The sequence below is a fragment of the Pyrus communis genome, chromosome 4 (genome assembly GCF_041283825.1).
Source record: "Pyrus communis isolate YQ-2024b chromosome 4, ASM4128382v1, whole genome shotgun sequence".
Classification (NCBI taxonomy): Eukaryota; Viridiplantae; Streptophyta; class Magnoliopsida; order Rosales; family Rosaceae; genus Pyrus; species Pyrus communis.
The window spans coordinates 24,213,665-24,231,182 of record NC_142568.1 but is presented as its reverse complement, the minus strand read 5'-3'; the positions used below and the strand labels follow the sequence as shown (position 1 = coordinate 24,231,182).

General features: G+C 40.4%; 2 protein-coding genes across 2 annotated transcripts; one reads left to right on the top strand and one right to left on the bottom strand.

The window, feature by feature from the left end:
- The first annotated feature begins 1,928 nt into the window (after positions 1-1,928).
- Positions 1,929-3,031, top strand: LOC137721711 (uncharacterized). Its single transcript, XM_068460737.2, has 3 exons — positions 1,929-2,114; positions 2,286-2,345; positions 2,438-3,031. The coding sequence occupies exons 1-3, from the start codon at positions 1,992-1,994 to the stop codon at positions 2,660-2,662; spliced, it is 408 nt and encodes a 135-aa protein (XP_068316838.1). The 5' UTR covers positions 1,929-1,991; the 3' UTR covers positions 2,663-3,031.
- A 3,380-nt stretch (positions 3,032-6,411) lies between these two features.
- LOC137721704 (DExH-box ATP-dependent RNA helicase DExH12-like) lies at positions 6,412-14,155 on the bottom strand. The gene is made up of 4 exons (XM_068460730.2): positions 13,970-14,155; positions 10,776-13,766; positions 9,956-10,345; positions 6,412-9,798 (listed from the first exon to the last, which is right to left on the bottom strand). The coding sequence occupies exons 2-4, from the start codon at positions 13,734-13,736 to the stop codon at positions 6,607-6,609; spliced, it is 6,543 nt and encodes a 2,180-aa protein (XP_068316831.2). The 5' UTR covers positions 13,737-13,766; positions 13,970-14,155; the 3' UTR covers positions 6,412-6,606.
- Positions 14,156-17,518: the final 3,363 nt, after the last annotated feature.

Sequence of the window (17,518 nt, the reverse complement as noted above, 5' to 3'; positions counted from 1 at the left end):
ATTTCGTTTTTTGAGAAGAGGACGGGCACAATGTCATGACTAAATATCTTAACCCACATATTTGAGAAATGTTAGTATTCAAATCAGACGAGCAAATCCTTCATCCTATTATCATATCATAAACTGCTACATGTAAGAAGCAAACGAATATAATGAAATTAAAGTACTTAATTATCTATTGCAATAGCAAGCCTTCTAAATGCAGTATCATCGTTTCGGACGCAACCTTTTTCACTTGTCAATCCATCCCCCTTGAATCCTTTTCGACATTTGCATTTTACGTCTCCAACCAAGTCTCTCTCTTGTGAAAGTCTAGAAGATCTGAAGACAAAAAGTTGTATTCATCAACTTCTACAACAAAGAATAATCGCACGGATGGCTATGTTGGAGTTAGGGAAATATGGTTGTCGTCGTCCGCTTTCTCTACTGTTACAAGCAATGAGAAACGTTTATTCTAGAGATGTTTCAAAAGGATTGGGAATGTCGGTAAGATTGCCATAATTGCTTGAGCATCCGGGCATCACCATGATGATCATCATCATCATCCGGACTACTCGTTCGTGTTCTCTTGTTATCTTCGGTTATATATGTACATTTAGTTTTCGCACATCTCATTTTACTTTTCACACACCCTTCTAAGTTTCGGCTGTCAGATCGGATGAATTGAAGAAAATCAACGGATAGAAATTAACAAGGGATGCGTAAGAAAAAAAAAAGGGGTGTGTGGATAGCACACCCCATGTATTCAATATTTACCGACTGAGAAAGAAATGGGGACCCTTCCTAACCCGCTCACTGACAGACTAGAAGTTTAACAAATCTTATTCCTCTTTACTTGTAAACGAGAGGTTTTAGGTTTGAATTTCGTGGATGGCAAATTCAATACTAAATTAGGTTGCTCATTGTGTGGCTTTGCCGAACTCCCCCTAGTTTAAAATATATTGTTGTACTAAAAAAAAAACCCTATGTTTTTTATTTATTTAATTAAGTTTTTTATATAACGAGACCATTCACGAAATTTGAACTTACCTTCCATGATTACAAATGAAAAAGAATATCATTAAATTGTAGTTGTTTCGTAAAGAATATTATGGCGCCTAACCCGAGCTAGCCAACTTCTGAAATCAGATGTACAAGGCATAGTGGAGCACATCCATAGGATAACTACCTTCTTTTATCGAATAGTTGGTATAAATAGCAAATTAATTAAAGATTAATATTTAATTGAAAAAAAAAGATTAATATTATTTATTAAAGACTTTGGGTGGAAATTTATATATAGATAAAAGAAAATGAACATATTCTTGGAGAGGTTACTTTCCAGAAGGGTTCAAAATCAATAATAAATCAAGGAAGAATCAAAATCAATAAATCAAATCCTGTATGAAGGCAACATTAAAATTTAAACGTTTACAGTTAAGTGTCAATTAAACCATGATATTCATCTTATTTGATGAGCTAAGTTAAGCAATTTCAATCTTTCTAGCTTTCTGGCTTAGGTTCCTTTTTTGGCATATATAATACAAGCAATCGGAAAGTAGGGGAGAATCGAATTCGACACTCAGGTCTCAAGTTCAAGGGTAAAAGCTCTTAACAAACTGAGCAACAAAGTTTCTTCCTTCTAGCTTAGTGTTTAGGGCGAACCATTTTTAGCTATATAGCCTGTGGCCCCTGTATTATAAGTAATGTCTAAGAACAGCGCCTACTATTTTTACTAATTAATTAGCATTTGGCAAATCCTCAGAGTAATTTAGTGACAACATTAGTGAATCCCATTTCTTACTGACTGGGTCGTCCGAACGACCGTTAAAAGACCAATTTTCTAGCCAACCATTTGCGGAAAATACTCCTCCATGCAATTTGCATGCATGCACATCCACACCATCTCACTTCTCTTGCTTCTTTATATACTTGGCTTCCTGCAACCTCTTACAAATTCAGTACAAGAATTAAGAAGCAAATCAACATTAATTAAGGATCGAAAAACAACGATGGCAAGCTTAACTAGTCTGTTTACCACCGTCCCCAAATCCGGCCTTGTCGGAGCATCCGTTGCAAGGAACGCCACTTCAACCCCTAGGATTTTTTTGGCTGCAGCCCCTAGACGTATTCAAGTAAGTATAAATTATATCACTAAACATGCCCTGATTTTATTGTTGTATTTTTTTTGTTTATACAAGCGATACTAAGGGAGGGGGAATTGAACTCGGAGCCTCGGTTGCAATTTAGTGGACTTGATGACATTACATGTATTGAAGAACAATTAATTTGGTTCATGATCGCAGGCAAGTTCACAGCAAGATGCAGCTGCAGAAGTCAATGAAACTAGGAATGCTGCTGAAAATGTAAAAACAAGACTTACTCTACTGCGGAGCATGTAATTAACCACAAATTTCTCGGGAAATTATAGTATTGACGATTCATCGTGTTATTCCAGGTTTCGCAGACAGCCAAAGACATGGCCAGCAAGGTGTCTGCAACCGCACAAGATGTGTCTGAGAAAGCAAAGCAGACAGCACAAGATGCATGGAGCCAAGCTAAGGGCACCGCCCAGAAGGCTGCAGATACTGTGATGGGCAAGGCCGACGAATCCAAGGAATTCGTCAAAGAAAATGCTGAGCAGGTCAAGAAAAGCATGAATACCAAGAAAGAGACCATATAATTCGTCCTGTCCCTTGTTCATATTTCATATGTTAACCCTCCTTTTCAAAATTGTGTTATATACGTATTTCCCGTTTCAAATGTATCCACCATGGGAGAGAGACTTACCTACATTACCGGGTGTGTTTTAGATTAATAACATGATGGCATGTTTTCGCCTCGTATAATTGGTCTGGAACACCACCATCTTAGGGTTTCACGTAAGTCCTCCCGTTGTTGAGATATTTTGTTCCTTTTTTCGTTTTTTTATTTTATTTTGTTAAATTGGGATATTGTTCCTTACACTGCAAGAAAGTGTTTGGTCTCTCTCTTGTATCAAATGTAAAGGAAATTCAAGTGTCAATAAATCCTTCCCAATTATCTGTACAAATAGTTCAAAAGCTGTTATTGTTTTGAGTTTTTTTCATTCTCAGTTTCTAAATAATTTAGATTCATGAGCGGCCACTCCTTGGCACAACCACAACCTGAGAAAAATAAGGCATTACGGGTTGCTGTAACCATTCACTAGAACCGAAAGCAAGCGAATTTTCGCAAATGCGTGCCTTATAGATGCGATATTTATCATCAGCCAACACATGAGCCAAATGTTATAGAAACAGATAGCGCGCGGAAATTGAAAAACATAACAGAAGGAAAAATGTTCAGAAGAAAAAAAAGCATCTCATCCTCTCCCCGCAGAAGGATAAATGTTCTGCAGGAGCAGCAATTCAAGCTTCACCTACCTTGACCTTTCTTTGCATCCTAACTCAACAAGGAAATTCAAACTGACACTAGACGGATTATCAATGGAGTATTACAGGAAACTAGTTGTTGGAAATTCTAATTAACAAAGAAACATAAAAGGAAAAGGGAAATCAGATGTCACCTGATCCTAGTCTACCCGAAGCTGCTCCATTTTAGCAAATCCTAGGTTTAATTCGAAGGGAGACACCAACTGCTGGAACATGCTTAGCAGCACTCGAATCAAACCCGAGGATTTCAAACACAAAAATTATATACCAGAAAGCAATCAGAACTCTGCCAAAAATCAAACCCCCTAACCTGAGAGCAAGAAGGAGCCAAACCAACCAAACGGAAATCCTAACTTAACCAGGAAAATTCAAACCAAATCCTAAACAAATTAATTATCTACCGAATATTAAAAGGAACAAGGCATCCTAAATCGTCCAGGAAAACTTTTAAGTAACAAAGAAACATAAAAGCGGATGTATATTCTAATTTAAGGAAAATCAAACCAAACTCTAAATTAGGAGTTCCAACATCACTTGGAGTCTTAACTACAAGAGGATGAATGTGCCTGACTATATAATATCGAATATAATCTGTTAATCTCAAAACAGAAAAACTACATTGATTTGTTATTACGAACAAGTATTCTATTTTTCCAAGCGGAGAGAGGGTGACATGCTTTCGATGGAGGAGGTGAGGCAATGGAGGAGACGGGGTATCCTCGGAGTTTTATCAGTCGCACTACTGGGTTTGCTCTTCTTCCTCCACAATAATAATGGTGCTTCTGAGATGATAACGATTTCTGGAAGGCGAGCACTCAGGAGTGTTAATGGTAATGAGCTCAACTTCAACCAGATGCTAACACAACAAACTCATAACACGGTGGAGCTGAACAATGGCATTGTCAGAGTCACTTTTTCTTATCCTGGAGGAGATGTCACTGGAATTCAATACAAGGGAATTGACAACTTGCTCGAAATCAAAAACCCCCCAAGCAATAGAGGTTACTGGGATCTTGTCTCGAAAAATGGCTTGGACAGAGTACAAGGAACAACATTTAAGATTGTTACATCGACAGCAGACCAAATAGAGATTTCTTTTAATAAAACTTATGATATTTCCCTCGGTGATTCGACGCTACCCTTAAATGTTGACAAAAGATACATAATGCAGCGTGGCCGCGCTGGGTTCTATGCATATGCCATATATGAGCGTCTAGAAGGGTGGCCGGAATTGCACCTAGGTCAAACAAGACTGGTTTTGAAACTTCGAGAAGATAAATTTCAATTCATGGCTGTATCAGACGACAGACGAAGATTCATGCCAACAGCCAAAGATCGCGATGGAGACCACGCTCAGGCCCTTGCCTATCGCGAAGCTGTTCTTTTAACTAATCCAAGCAATCCCGAGTTTAAAGGAGAGGTGGATGACAAATACCAATACTCCAGTGACGTCAAAGACATCAAGGTTCACGGTTGGATTAGCACTGACGATGCTATAGGTCTTTGGATGATCACACCTAGTACTGAGTTTCGTTCAGCAGGGCCGTTCAAGCAGGAGCTTACCTCTCATGTGGGACCAACTTCCCTCACTGTGTTTCTTAGTAGTCACTACGTCGGGAGAGGTTTTGGACTGACCTGCGCAGAAGGTGAGGCTTGGAAGAAGGTTTTTGGTCCTGTCTTTGTGTATCTTAACTCGGACATTCCAAGCTCGAATGCATCCTTCTCTCTCTGGGAAAATGCAAAGGAACAGATGTATGAAGAAGTAAAGAGTTGGCCGTACAATTTCACTCAGTCCGAAGACTTTCCTAGCTCCGATGAACGTGGATCAGTTGCTGGTCAGTTACTAATACGGGATTCGTACATCCACGAGGGCCTAGATTCAGCAAGTTATGCTTATGTGGGATTGGCTGCACGCGGATGCGCGGGATCATGGCAAATGGAATGCAAGGGTTATCAGTTCTGGACTCAAGCTGAGAAGCAAGGTTATTTCTACATAAAAGATGTTCGACCGGGGAACTATAGTTTGTATGCAACTGTTCCCGGCTTCATTGGGGACTACAAGTACGAGTATGATATTACAATTGAACCAGCAAGTGAAATTAACTTAGCTAATATTACCTTCGAACCTCCGAGAAATGGTCCAACCTTGTGGGAGATTGGCATCCCGGATCGGTCAGCCGCAGAGTTCAACATACCGGATCCATATCCAACCCTTGTGAACCGTTTGTTCACTGACAATTACGCAAACAAGTTTAGGCAGTATGGCTTGTGGGAACGATACGGAGATTACTACCCTGACCATGATCTCATCTACACCGTCGGCACAGACAATTACAATGATGATTGGTTTTACGCTCATGTGACAAGAAACAGAAACGGTACATACGAGGCGACGACATGGCAAATTGTATTTCAACTTGAAGACGTTTGGACCGGAGATTATACGCTCCAATTGGCATTGGCTTCGGCAACCTATGCTGAACTGGAAGTTCGATTCAACAACCAGAACGACACACCTCATTTTTCGACAGGGCTAATAGGGAAGGACAATGCCATAGCAAGGCATGGAATTCATGGTTTGTACTGGCTTTTCAGTGTTGATGTGCCGAGCTATCGACTACAAGAAGGATACAACACCATATACCTTACTCAATCAAGAAACTGGGGACCTTTCGCCGGAGTTATGTACGACTACATCCGACTGGAAGGACCTCCACCAGAGTGATTGTACTTTTATGTATTACACTTCTATAGTAAATACGATTTACGATTTCTTTCATATTTGGTTTAAATGAGAACTTCAAATATACAATGTTTTGATAAGCTAAAGGCAAACTTGATGCAAAATCCAACGCAATAACGTTCTAAAATTCATACAACTGACCTTACTTAACGAGACTAAGCTTGATTGTTGTATAATTTTAATTTCTTCCATATTTGTTTCAAATTTCTTTCATATTTATTTCAAATTAGAACTTTATAAATACAAAGCTTCGATAAGTTAATAACAAAATTATACGCAGAAAATATATCGTTAGAAAAATAAGCCCCAACGAGCCCTTTAATCTAAAAGGGGGCATACGTGCAAAATTATCATCATCCAGTAGAGTATATTACATCATATGGAACATACGAACCATAACCTTTAAGAAACAAAAACAGCGGAAATCGAAAAACGTAACAGGAGAAAATGCTTGGAAGAACGGGGAACATATCATTCGCTGCCGCTGTCGTCGTCAGGCCCTGCTGCATCTTTAATATCAAGAGTGAAATCATATTCCTGATCGCATCCCAAATATGAATCACACATGAAATAAAGAATGAAACTCTTCTCTCCGGGTTCGGCAGGAGCAGCAAACTCGAGCTTCACCTTGGCCCTCCGTTGCAGCGAAACTCTCTTGATGGCGAGCAACGAGTTTGTCTTGGTATCGCCGACCACAAGCCACCAGCCCTCTTCTTTTGCCTTGGGATACCTCAGGGCATCCACAGTACCTACCTCAGTCCTCCCTTCAAGGTCACGTTCGAGAGTAACTAGCAGAGTGATTTCTTCCCCGGCCCTTATGTTATCCCTATCAAGCACCTCATATACCATATCAATGTTGGGAAAGCGGTTGCAAAATCGTGCAATATCCAGCAGCTGCGAGTCTGACATCTGAAGTAGGTCGCGCCTTTCATCATCGTCCAACTCAACCAAATCAAACACAGTCTCTATACTCTTTCCTGGATTTTCCTGGCATCTCTTTGCCAACTCCTTTGTGAAGTGAGGAAGCTGTAGAAGCATCGAGTCCCTGTCCCACATGCCCTGAGTTACCATCTGGCTGACTTCCATGGCTAAGACAGCCAGGCTTAGCCAACCATTGCTGGAAATGACATCAACCATCGCCTGAAGCAACCTACTAGCGGAAAGGATCACCTCTCGCTGGTCCAAAGCTAGGTTACCACCCAGAGGCTGCCTAGCAAAGTGGGCCTGAAGCAGAGCATTTGCTTTAACATGAGGATCTGTGCATTTGGGATTATCAAAGGAAAACCTCTGGTGGTTAATTAGCCTCCGAACTACCTCTTCCTCCCCTGGTCGAATAGGAAGTTGTGAATACTCCGAAGCATGAGTTAGAATCTCAAGAAGACCCTTCATCTTTGTTTTGGAAGTTAAAGATGAACTGAAACGCTCAATGGTGGTATAACTGATGTAATAGTATGAAGCTATCATGCCAAGATTCAAAGGAGAAAGGTCCATGTCATCCTCGATTGCAACACACTTGCTCGCCTCCAAGTCGCTCAGTGTATTTTCAATAAGCTCCGAGAGGTGATCAGAAAGATGCCGCTGAGTAACTCCCTGAAGATTGTAATAGTTGGGATTTTGTGTGAGCCTCCGGTACAAGAAAGTCCATGTAAGGTAATCGACAGCATCTTGCTTGTTCTCAATTATTCCTGCAACAACTTCTGCATTCAGATTATCATGTAGATAATGGTGCAAATGGCTTTCAACAGGGAATGCTTCGTACAAGAACTTCTTGTAGTATTCTTTACGAGGCGCGTGGCAGAGGATGACACATTTCCCAGAATTATCTAGCAGAGGGCGACTAGCATGACCCATCATCTGCAACAGATCAGTAACAGGGTAATCAGTGTGAACATTTTCCCGGCCATCATAATACTGAGTTCCCATCACAACCACCAAATGGGCTGACAACGGCACTCCCCAGCACATTGAACTGCTCATGACACAAACTTGAATCCACCCAGCTTCAAACAGCTGTGACACAACTTCTTGGTCCAAACTGCTTAAACCTTCATGCAGGTAGCCCACTCCACTGCGCAAAGTGCCTTTCAAAATTTCATCACCAAGTCTTTCAATGAAAGGCTCAATATCATCCACAGACCGCAACAGAAATGACGGTTTCTCCCCACCGTCTGCATTTGAGTAGGTCATCAGATCCACAGCCGTTAGTCGAACATGTTTCCTTGTAGGAACATAAACAAGAGCTGGTTTCCCATTCTTGGCATGCTGGACAATTGCTGTGTATGTGGGTTTTGCCATTGCTTGCATCCTGGCTTCGAAATTAGCCAGATCCACCCCCTGAATGTGTATTTCCAGAGGCACTGGGCGCACACCAGGAGGAAAATTGAAAAGGCCATGGGAGCTAGCCCCTATCCATTCTCCAAGATCCTTTGCATTTGCAAGAGAAGTTGACAGAGCCACAATACGAATCTTGTTCTCAGGTTGACTCGCTATGTATCTCATTCTAGAGACAATTACCTCCAAGATGGGACCACCCTGACCACCAATCAAGTGTAGTTCATCTACAATAAAAAGACTAACCTGTTGAACATGCTTTCTCTGTTTCCAGCGGCGGGATAAAGCATCCCATTTCTCTGGAGTGCTGATGATAATCTGACCTTTCTCAAGCAGTTTTAAGTCTGTGGCTGTTTCCCCTGTTAATAATTCAACTCGCAGATTGAGACCCTTTCCAAACTTCTTCTCCCAGTCACGGTAACGTTCCTTAGCAAGAGCTTCAATAGGTGCAATATACACAACACGCATGACATTATCAGAGCCCTTCTGATGATTCCTCAATACAGCAAACTCTGCACATATGGTCTTCCCACTCCCTGTTGGTGCAGCAACTAAGACATTGTCATCTGAATTGTACAAAACAGTGAAAACCTGAGTTTGAACAGGATTGAAATGCTTGAAATCTTGATACAGAGCTTCATATAAGGGATTCCTTAATGCAGTCACGGGAAGTGGTTGCAAGTCCAATAACTCTGTTGGTGGAGGATACTTTTCAGGTAAAATGAGGTGTCTGAAAGAAACAGGTAAAACAGTCTGGGACCCAAGCCACCTATCAGACACAACACGAATGAAGTACTGAGGCGGAAGAGGCTCATATATTGGCACTGTAAAGTTCAAAGTATGATCCTCATCAATATACTGCTTCTTCAGAAGAAAATATTCATGATGAAGGACAAACTCGCCATCATTATCCTCCACTATTACCCAAAATGGCTCTACATATCCATGAACTTTGTCCTCCCATTGGAAATCTGGCGTTATAGTGAGCTCCACCCTCAATACAGTGCGAGTAATCGGCTGCACATGGGCTGCAAGGTTTAATTTGGGGAATTGGTGGATGAACTTATGAAGTGTTCTTCCCATCTTAGGCATACGAATAAGCTCCCCTAGCTCCTGTGAAGAGAGATCATAATACCTATCCCAGGCCAAATCCTTCTTCTCCAGCTTCATCAAAATATCATTTGAAATACCAGTGAATTGGCGAAGAGGTGTTTGGACACTCCACATCTTCTTGTTAACCATCTTACACATGTTCAAAGCCTTTTCAGCTAGTTGAGCCCATCCTCGTTTCAAGACAATCTCAAAAAGAGCTCGTAGAAGACGCCCTGCACTCTGAACAAATCCAAAGCCGAAAAAAAAGAAGCAGAAAAATGAATCACAGGATAAGAGAGACAAAATAAATACGTAAGCTAGAACAAGCTGGCAGCACAATCCTAACTGTATCTCAAACAATAAATGAGAAAAGAGCATGAAATATAATAATACAAACCTGAGTAATGTAGACCATATCTGATGTCAATGAAAGCCCCTCAAGCTTCAGCTGTGAGATATATGCTTGCAGCAAGACATTGATCTTGGCACTGGGCTCTTCCAGGCTTTCCTTCACCGGAATGGGAACACGATCCAAAAGCTTTGCTAACTCCATCTTTTCATCCTGCCGCACAGTAACATACTTAAATTCTTCACTGAGCGAGAACAATCGACAAAGCTCAATATCCCCCATCGTAGGCTTCAAATGCTCATTATATGTGGATATTGTTCCATGAGTTATATAGTAATAACTCGCAATGCGACCCAAGTCTGTAACTTGGAAATATCCACTTTTTCTGTCGTACTTAATCAAATTATTCTTGTCCAAGATGGTTGCAGCGGAATGGATCTGCAAAATGAAATGGTTGAGACAAAATGAGAGATCCATAAGAAATACAGAATGCAGGAATCCAGATAAATGCTACAAAGTGCCACAGCAACGATAAGAACAGAATGGACGAGAACTAAATGAGTCCAAGAGAAACCAGATAGAATTAAAGATGACAAATATCAAAACCCAAAAACCATCATGGTCAACGCAGACTCAAATGCCATAAAATATCTAATAGAATGGGACAAGCAAATTCCTATAACCAATACTACTTTTTGACATTACTGTGTCAAGCCCCTTATGTTCGCGTGTTTCCTCTCCATTGATATGCACTTGTTTGTTATCTATTGCAATGAAGAATATAGTTATATACTATACTACTATTACTAATGCTGCAAGGGAATGAAAATATCAACAGCAAATAATGCTAAGTTTGAGCGATTCTTACCAAATCAGCTCGTCTCTCCTCCAATGTAATATCTCTGGAGAGAACATCAGCTTCCAAACCATAGAGTGTGGGGTTCCGTAGCATGCGAACATACAGGTAAGTGTATCCTATCCAATTGCAAGCTTCTCTAGCATTTTGAACAGTTCCAAGAACGATTTCAGCATTAAGTTGGTCAGCCAATTTGGATATGAATTGACTTTCAATGGGAAGCTGTTGGTTCATCAAAGAAAGATAGTACTGAAGCTCATTGTGGCCAGTAATGATAATCCCTTCTCCATATGAATCGTACTGAGGTCTTCCTGCACGCCCCAACATCTGCATAACATCCAAAGGACTTAGTTCAGTCCATGCTCCCTTTTCTGGATCATAGATCTGAGTCCCCTTGATTATCACAGTGTGAGCTGGCAGATTCACGCCCCAAGCAAGTGTTGCTGTTGAAACCAAAACTTGTACGTGCCCATCAGCAAAGAGATCCTCAACCAGTTGGCGATCTGCCCTGTTCAATCCAGCATGATGAATGGCAAAACCGTACGGCAGAAGATCTTTGAGATCATTGCTCTTGACCAAATCTGTATGAGTAGTTAGAATCTCTCGGCTAGCACTGTCTTCTTTAAGAAACCTGCCAAGGGTGTCCTTGGCAAGTGCAGTATCTCTTATAGCACGAGCTGTTTTGGCTGTTTCTTTCCTCGAATGGACAAAGATAAGGACTTGATGTTTTCCAGCTACAGCTACGACCTTCTCATAGCAGAGATCATTCATCAACTGGAACCTCTGTAATGGTTTCCTCACCATGATTCCAATATACTGTTGAGATAGGGGGACAGGTCTGTAACTGTTATCAAAATAAAACAGTCCCTTCTTAAGGTCAACACGCAAGAACAATGCCACATCTTCATAGTTAGGGAGAGTAGCAGATAACCCCACCAACCGAATATGATCTTTTGTGGTCTCAATCTGCCTAACAGTTCTAGCAACAATACTTTCAAGAACGGGGCCTCTATTATCATGAAGGAGATGAATTTCATCAATGATAAGAAGTTTGACCAGTTGAGTGTAAGTCCGGTCTCCTGACTTTCGGGTAATGATATCCCACTTCTCAGGGGTTGTCACAATAATTTGAGTTTCTTCAATCTGTTGGCGAGTCAATGTCTGGTCACCACTTAGCTCCCGCACATTGACACCATAATCCTTCAAACGATTAGAAAGATTTCCAACAACTTCCGCAACAAGAGCTTTCATAGGCGCAACATATACAATCTTATAATCACTGTGGTTTATGGAACCGTCCTCCTTGTTCATGTTCAGCGCAAACTGCTGAAGTATAGTGAGCACTGCAACATTAGTTTTTCCAGCACCAGTAGGAGCACATAGCAGGATATTGTCCGCTTTGAAAAGGGCAGTCTCATAGACTCTACTCTGTACCCTGTTCAACTGGGTCATTCCTTTGAAAGCCGGCTGAGCCCACTCTGGCATGGCAGATATGTTTACAAGCTTCTCATCAGGATTAAATGGTCTCTGTTTCAAGGCTGGCACATGGATTTCTTCATATCCCTTGCTGGGATGTCTGTAAGACCCATCTGGAAGCACGCACTTCTTCGACACCAAAAGTCTACTTTGCTCTTGTGCAAGGCTGTCAAGATCAAGTAGCTCTGCCTGCCCCTTCAACCAACCACTGTCAGCATCTCTATCGACAAGGCCCCTCCTACCCCTGTCTCCATCTCCACCACTCTCATCCTTCAACCTGCGAGCCTCTTCTCTAATACTCTTCTCCAAGTTCTTTTGCCTCTCCTTTGCACTAGCCCTTGTGGCATGCAGCTGTTCTACAATTGCAGCCAAATCTGGACCCAACTGCAGCATTTCCTCCTCAATTTTCTTCCTCTCATCTTGGTCTTCGGCTCTGGCCAAACGCGTGCACCAGACAATCTTCAGCCTGTTTCGACATAGAAACTTAATAAGGCTGAATTTGTCAAACTGAAGGTGAACCAACAGCTTGGTTTCAACTTCCCTGTCATCACCTTCAGCAAGTATCTTGAGCACCTCTTCAGCAAGCTTCTGGCATTGTTGTGGATCAATCTGTTTCTCATAAGCTTCAGATATCTTCCTCTGAAGCCAATAAGCATCAATGTCCTGAACATTAAGGCCCATACCCTCGTTTGCTTCCTGCATTTCATCATCATCAATCCCACCACCCATTTGCATAGCCCCAGATTGATGTGGTTCAGCCACATCATCGTCGTCCTCTTCGTCGTCCTCCTGCACCATATCAAGATCACTCTCCTCATCATCATCTTCATTTTCTTCAAACTCAACCGCAACACCCACATCATCATCTAAGGCTTCATCACCATTAGCCACGGCAGACCCTCCAGCATCACCCCCATCTTGGAAGTCAGTAATCAACCTCCCAATTGAAACCAACTGATCAAAGACGGTGTTGGGTATAGGATTCAACATTTTCTCAATCTCCTTTTTCTTATCAGCATTCTTAAAGCTCTCGTTCTTAAGAACGGCCAAAATCTCGTCCGCAGCGCCACTTATGATACTCGAAGGCTGGCCACCCAGCTGCTGCTGAATGACGCTGAGCATAGCCTCATAGGCAGCCCTAGTTTCCTTGGTCTTAGGCTGATAAACCCCTTCCTCAGTGGCCGTGAGCACGCTCTCTTCATGAAGCCGCCGCTTCTTACTCTGCCGAACTGGAGCAGGTTCAGCATTCGGGTCCCGCTCCTTCTTCTTCTTCGACTTCTTAAGCTTGTCATCGAGCTCCGGCGGCCTTCCCCTGTAAGCCCGGTCACCGAAATGCTTGGGGTCAATCTTTCCCCATAGAGACTCCGGCTCGCCGGTGGGCTCGTGCGTGTCACGTGGGCGAGAGTCGGTGGTCAGCACCAAACTCGAGTTAGCACGGTACTCGTATTGCTTGAACCGGGCGTGCGCCTCCGCACCGCCGCCCAAGTGCTGCGCCATTTCGAGATCTCAATCTGAATCTCAGAAACCCTAATGCACAAATTCAAAACCCCCAAACAAGTCAGTCTAGGGTTTTACTGCAACTCCAATTTCAAATTACGACGAAAACGTAAAATCTGAAATATATATAATACAAGTAAAAAAATAAAGATAAAAATAAAAACCCCAGAAAACGCAAACAGAAACCCTAGCAAAAAACGAGTCAGAAAAGTAGAGAAGATGAAAGCACTCACAGCGAGTCGCGGTTTAATTACGAGCGTGCAACCGGTTCTTGTACTCGCTCTCCGTCATCTCGGACGCCGCCTTCGGAAAGGGTGGTGGCCAGGTTTTTACTATTGGCCAGTTTGAGAGTGTAAACCGAATTTAACGATTGTTTGAATTTCTTCCTCCAATTTTCTTCTTTTTATCTCGGCTTTGATACGCAATTTCCACAGAAATGTGTAGAGAAATAGGACCGCCTTGGATTACTCGGGCCTAATGATGTTTGGTCTGCGTTTAGTTGTCGATGAGGTGTAGGGTTTTGTGGCCCAATATGATTTCTATGTGGTTTGTTTTGATGGCCTTCGGCACACAATTACCCAAAACAAAAAAAACTTTAATTTTCATTTTTTTCCTCTCTTCTGCATTACTATTATTATGCATGTTTACTAATTAGTAGTTAGAGTGGGATGAATTGAATGGAGATTAATGAACTGAATTGAAGAAAAATTGGATTGAAGAAGAGTCATAATCATATTTTTGTTGAAGTTATTTGTTAATTTATTAAAATTACAGTATGAATTCGTCTAACTGTGTCATATAAATTGTTTACTAATTTTCTTTGATCGAAAGTAAAAACTCATACACCCTTTGCGCTCCTTTTTTTGTTGTTATAAAGGGGCCCAAAGCCCAAGTAGAAATGCTAAACAAGGAAGAACATCAACCCAAAAGGCTTACACAAATAGCTCGAGTCCTAGCAACCCCAAAAATATCATCTAGAAGTAAGCCAACGATTGAAGGAGGAGGGTCATCCAACATAACATAGCCCAAGTCCAAAGAAAAACTCAACTTTGCCAAACCATCAGCCACCATGTTCCTTTTCCTATAAATATGACTCAAATCACATTGATTAAATTGAGTAATCAAATGATTACAGCCATATAACAAAGAAGCCAAGGGATGCAACTCATGCCCAGTACATTTGACGAGTGACACGAAAACAGCAAAGTCAGATTCTACAAGTATTCTCCTAGCACCCTTATCCAAAGCCATTTTAAACCTAAAAAGAGACCTCACAACTCAACTTCAAGAACTTCTCCTACTTTCATATTAGATGAAAAACCCCACAATCCAAGAGCCCTAATGATCTCTAAGTACTCTTCCCATACCGATAGCATGGTTTTGCCCTTGGCAAGAAACATCAATATTCAATTTCAACCATCATTTGAAGAAACCCAAGCCAACAACTTTCAAGAATTTTGTGGGGCTTAGAATGACTAATCTTATTAGCATCAGTCCACTCCCATGCATACTTCAAAATAGTGTTCACAATGTCAAAGGGAGCTTGATATAATGGATTGAAGACAATACAATTTCTCCGCTTCCAAATATGCCAACACGCAAACCAGAAAAGATTACACCATTACAACCCTCGATGACTAAGAGTTTTACAGTGTATGTTAGCAGCAATCCATCCTTCCAGGTCTAAATTGAAACTAGAGTGGATATTACTAAGAACCTTCAATGTATTCCAAACAACTGTAGCTTTAGAGCACTCCCTCAAAAGATGAATTAAATTTTCAACAGGACCACCACATGTAGGACAACTAGTATCTAATATGAAAAATTAAATATGTCAAATTAGTAATTTTGATTTAGATATGTCAAATTAAAGTAAATTAATTCAAATAAAAAATTAAATCCATACAATAAAATTAAAATTCAAAAATATTTTATTGCGCGAAAGATTAGTATAACAAACAATTGATATAATTAGGTTTTGTGTGATAAAAATTTTCGCCGCACGTTGCATAAATTTATGAGATAAGGACTTTCTAGATGAACCATGTGTCACATTCCGGATCTGGCTCGACTCCACCGTAGCATGTATTGTCGGTTTTGGGTTCCGACCACGCCCTCACAGTTTTGTTTCTGGGAACTCAGACGAGAACTTCCCAGTGGGTCACCCATCCTGGGAATGCTCTCGCCTGAACTCTCTTAACTTCAGAGTTCCGATGGAACCCGAAGGCAGTAAGTTCCCAAAAGACCTCGTGCTAGGTAGAGATGAGAATATACATATAAGGCTTACAGGATCCTCACCCCTCGGCGATGTGGGATCTTACACCATGCGCTGCGAATTATTTTTCATCACAATAAGTGTTTTTTGTAGCAGTGGTAATGCAATCTCCCTAGCATTTTTCATATTGTTCAATTAATACACAATTAATCGACCAACTCTTTGACATTCACAAAACGGTATTCTGATCGATCGCATAATTTTTTATGTATAAAAGTAAAAATAAATGATTCGGCCCATTGAACTATAAAGTTGGGCATCATTTTATACCACACTATATATCTAGTAATTAAGAAGACAATAACATATATGCACACAAGAAATGCGACCAAATTATATGCATCCTCCCAACTTTTTATGGTAGATACAATTAAAACTTCATATGTGATTACCTTAATTGCTTAGTAAAAAAAAGACTACCTTAACTTATTCCATTACTAAATGTTATTACAGTAAGATATTAGAAATATATTAGTGAAAACAGTGTACTATTTTGTCAACTTTATTAGTGAATACGCTGTAAATTCATGAACTTTATCTGAGTATTTAGCTAGGCTAGACATCTGTAAGTACACTTGTAAATAAAATTTTCCATTTCTGAAATTAGACTTAATTACATGTGTCATCAAATTATTTTATAGATGAGTGCTTTAATTACTTGTGATGTTAATCTATTCGATGCTTTTGTCTTTTCTTGTAGGTATATATAAATAGGACTACAAAGACAAGGCAGTGGAGTACTTCGAAGAGGCCAGTGAAGGTTAGTGAGTGCTTAGCTTCCTATAGTTCTTCTCTATATCAAGGCTTGCAGAGATATCAGAAACTTGCTCAGCCAACTAATTAAAAGGCTTTGATTCTGATTTCTATGATGCAGATCTAGCCATTTTATGTACCATTTTTCATCATCTTCTCTCTTTTTTCACTGTTTTTTTAATCAGAAACATAGCCAACTATTTAAACAAACTCTGATTTACTTGATTTCTTTTTGTGTAGATTTACCTTTGGTTTTGATTTACGTGATTCTCGTTTTCCTTTTGTTAATGTTTATCATTTCACATAGCCAACTAAAAAGCTTTGGTTTTGATTGCTATGATGCGTATTTAGCCTTTCCATATAACATTTTCATCATCTTTTTTTTTTTTCACTGTTTTTTTATCAGACACACAGATAACCAACTGATTAAACAAGCTTTGATTTATGTATTTTCTTTTTTGTGTAGATTTACCTTTGTTTTGTAGCTAGAATTCTCATTTTTCTGTGATGCACATTTAACCTTTGTATATACCATTCTCATGATTATCTCTTTTGCTTCTTCTTTTTCTCAATCAAATCATACTTTTTGATCATGTTATCCATCCTTGATGAAGAGATATTTAAGATCTGTATGTGTATCATATATTTTCTTGTTAATTATATATTCACTCTAAACCCTCCTCTCTTCATCATGATCTGCAGGATTCAAGGTACTCAAGCTTTGGATTAATTTTGGAAGAATTCTTGCAAGCAA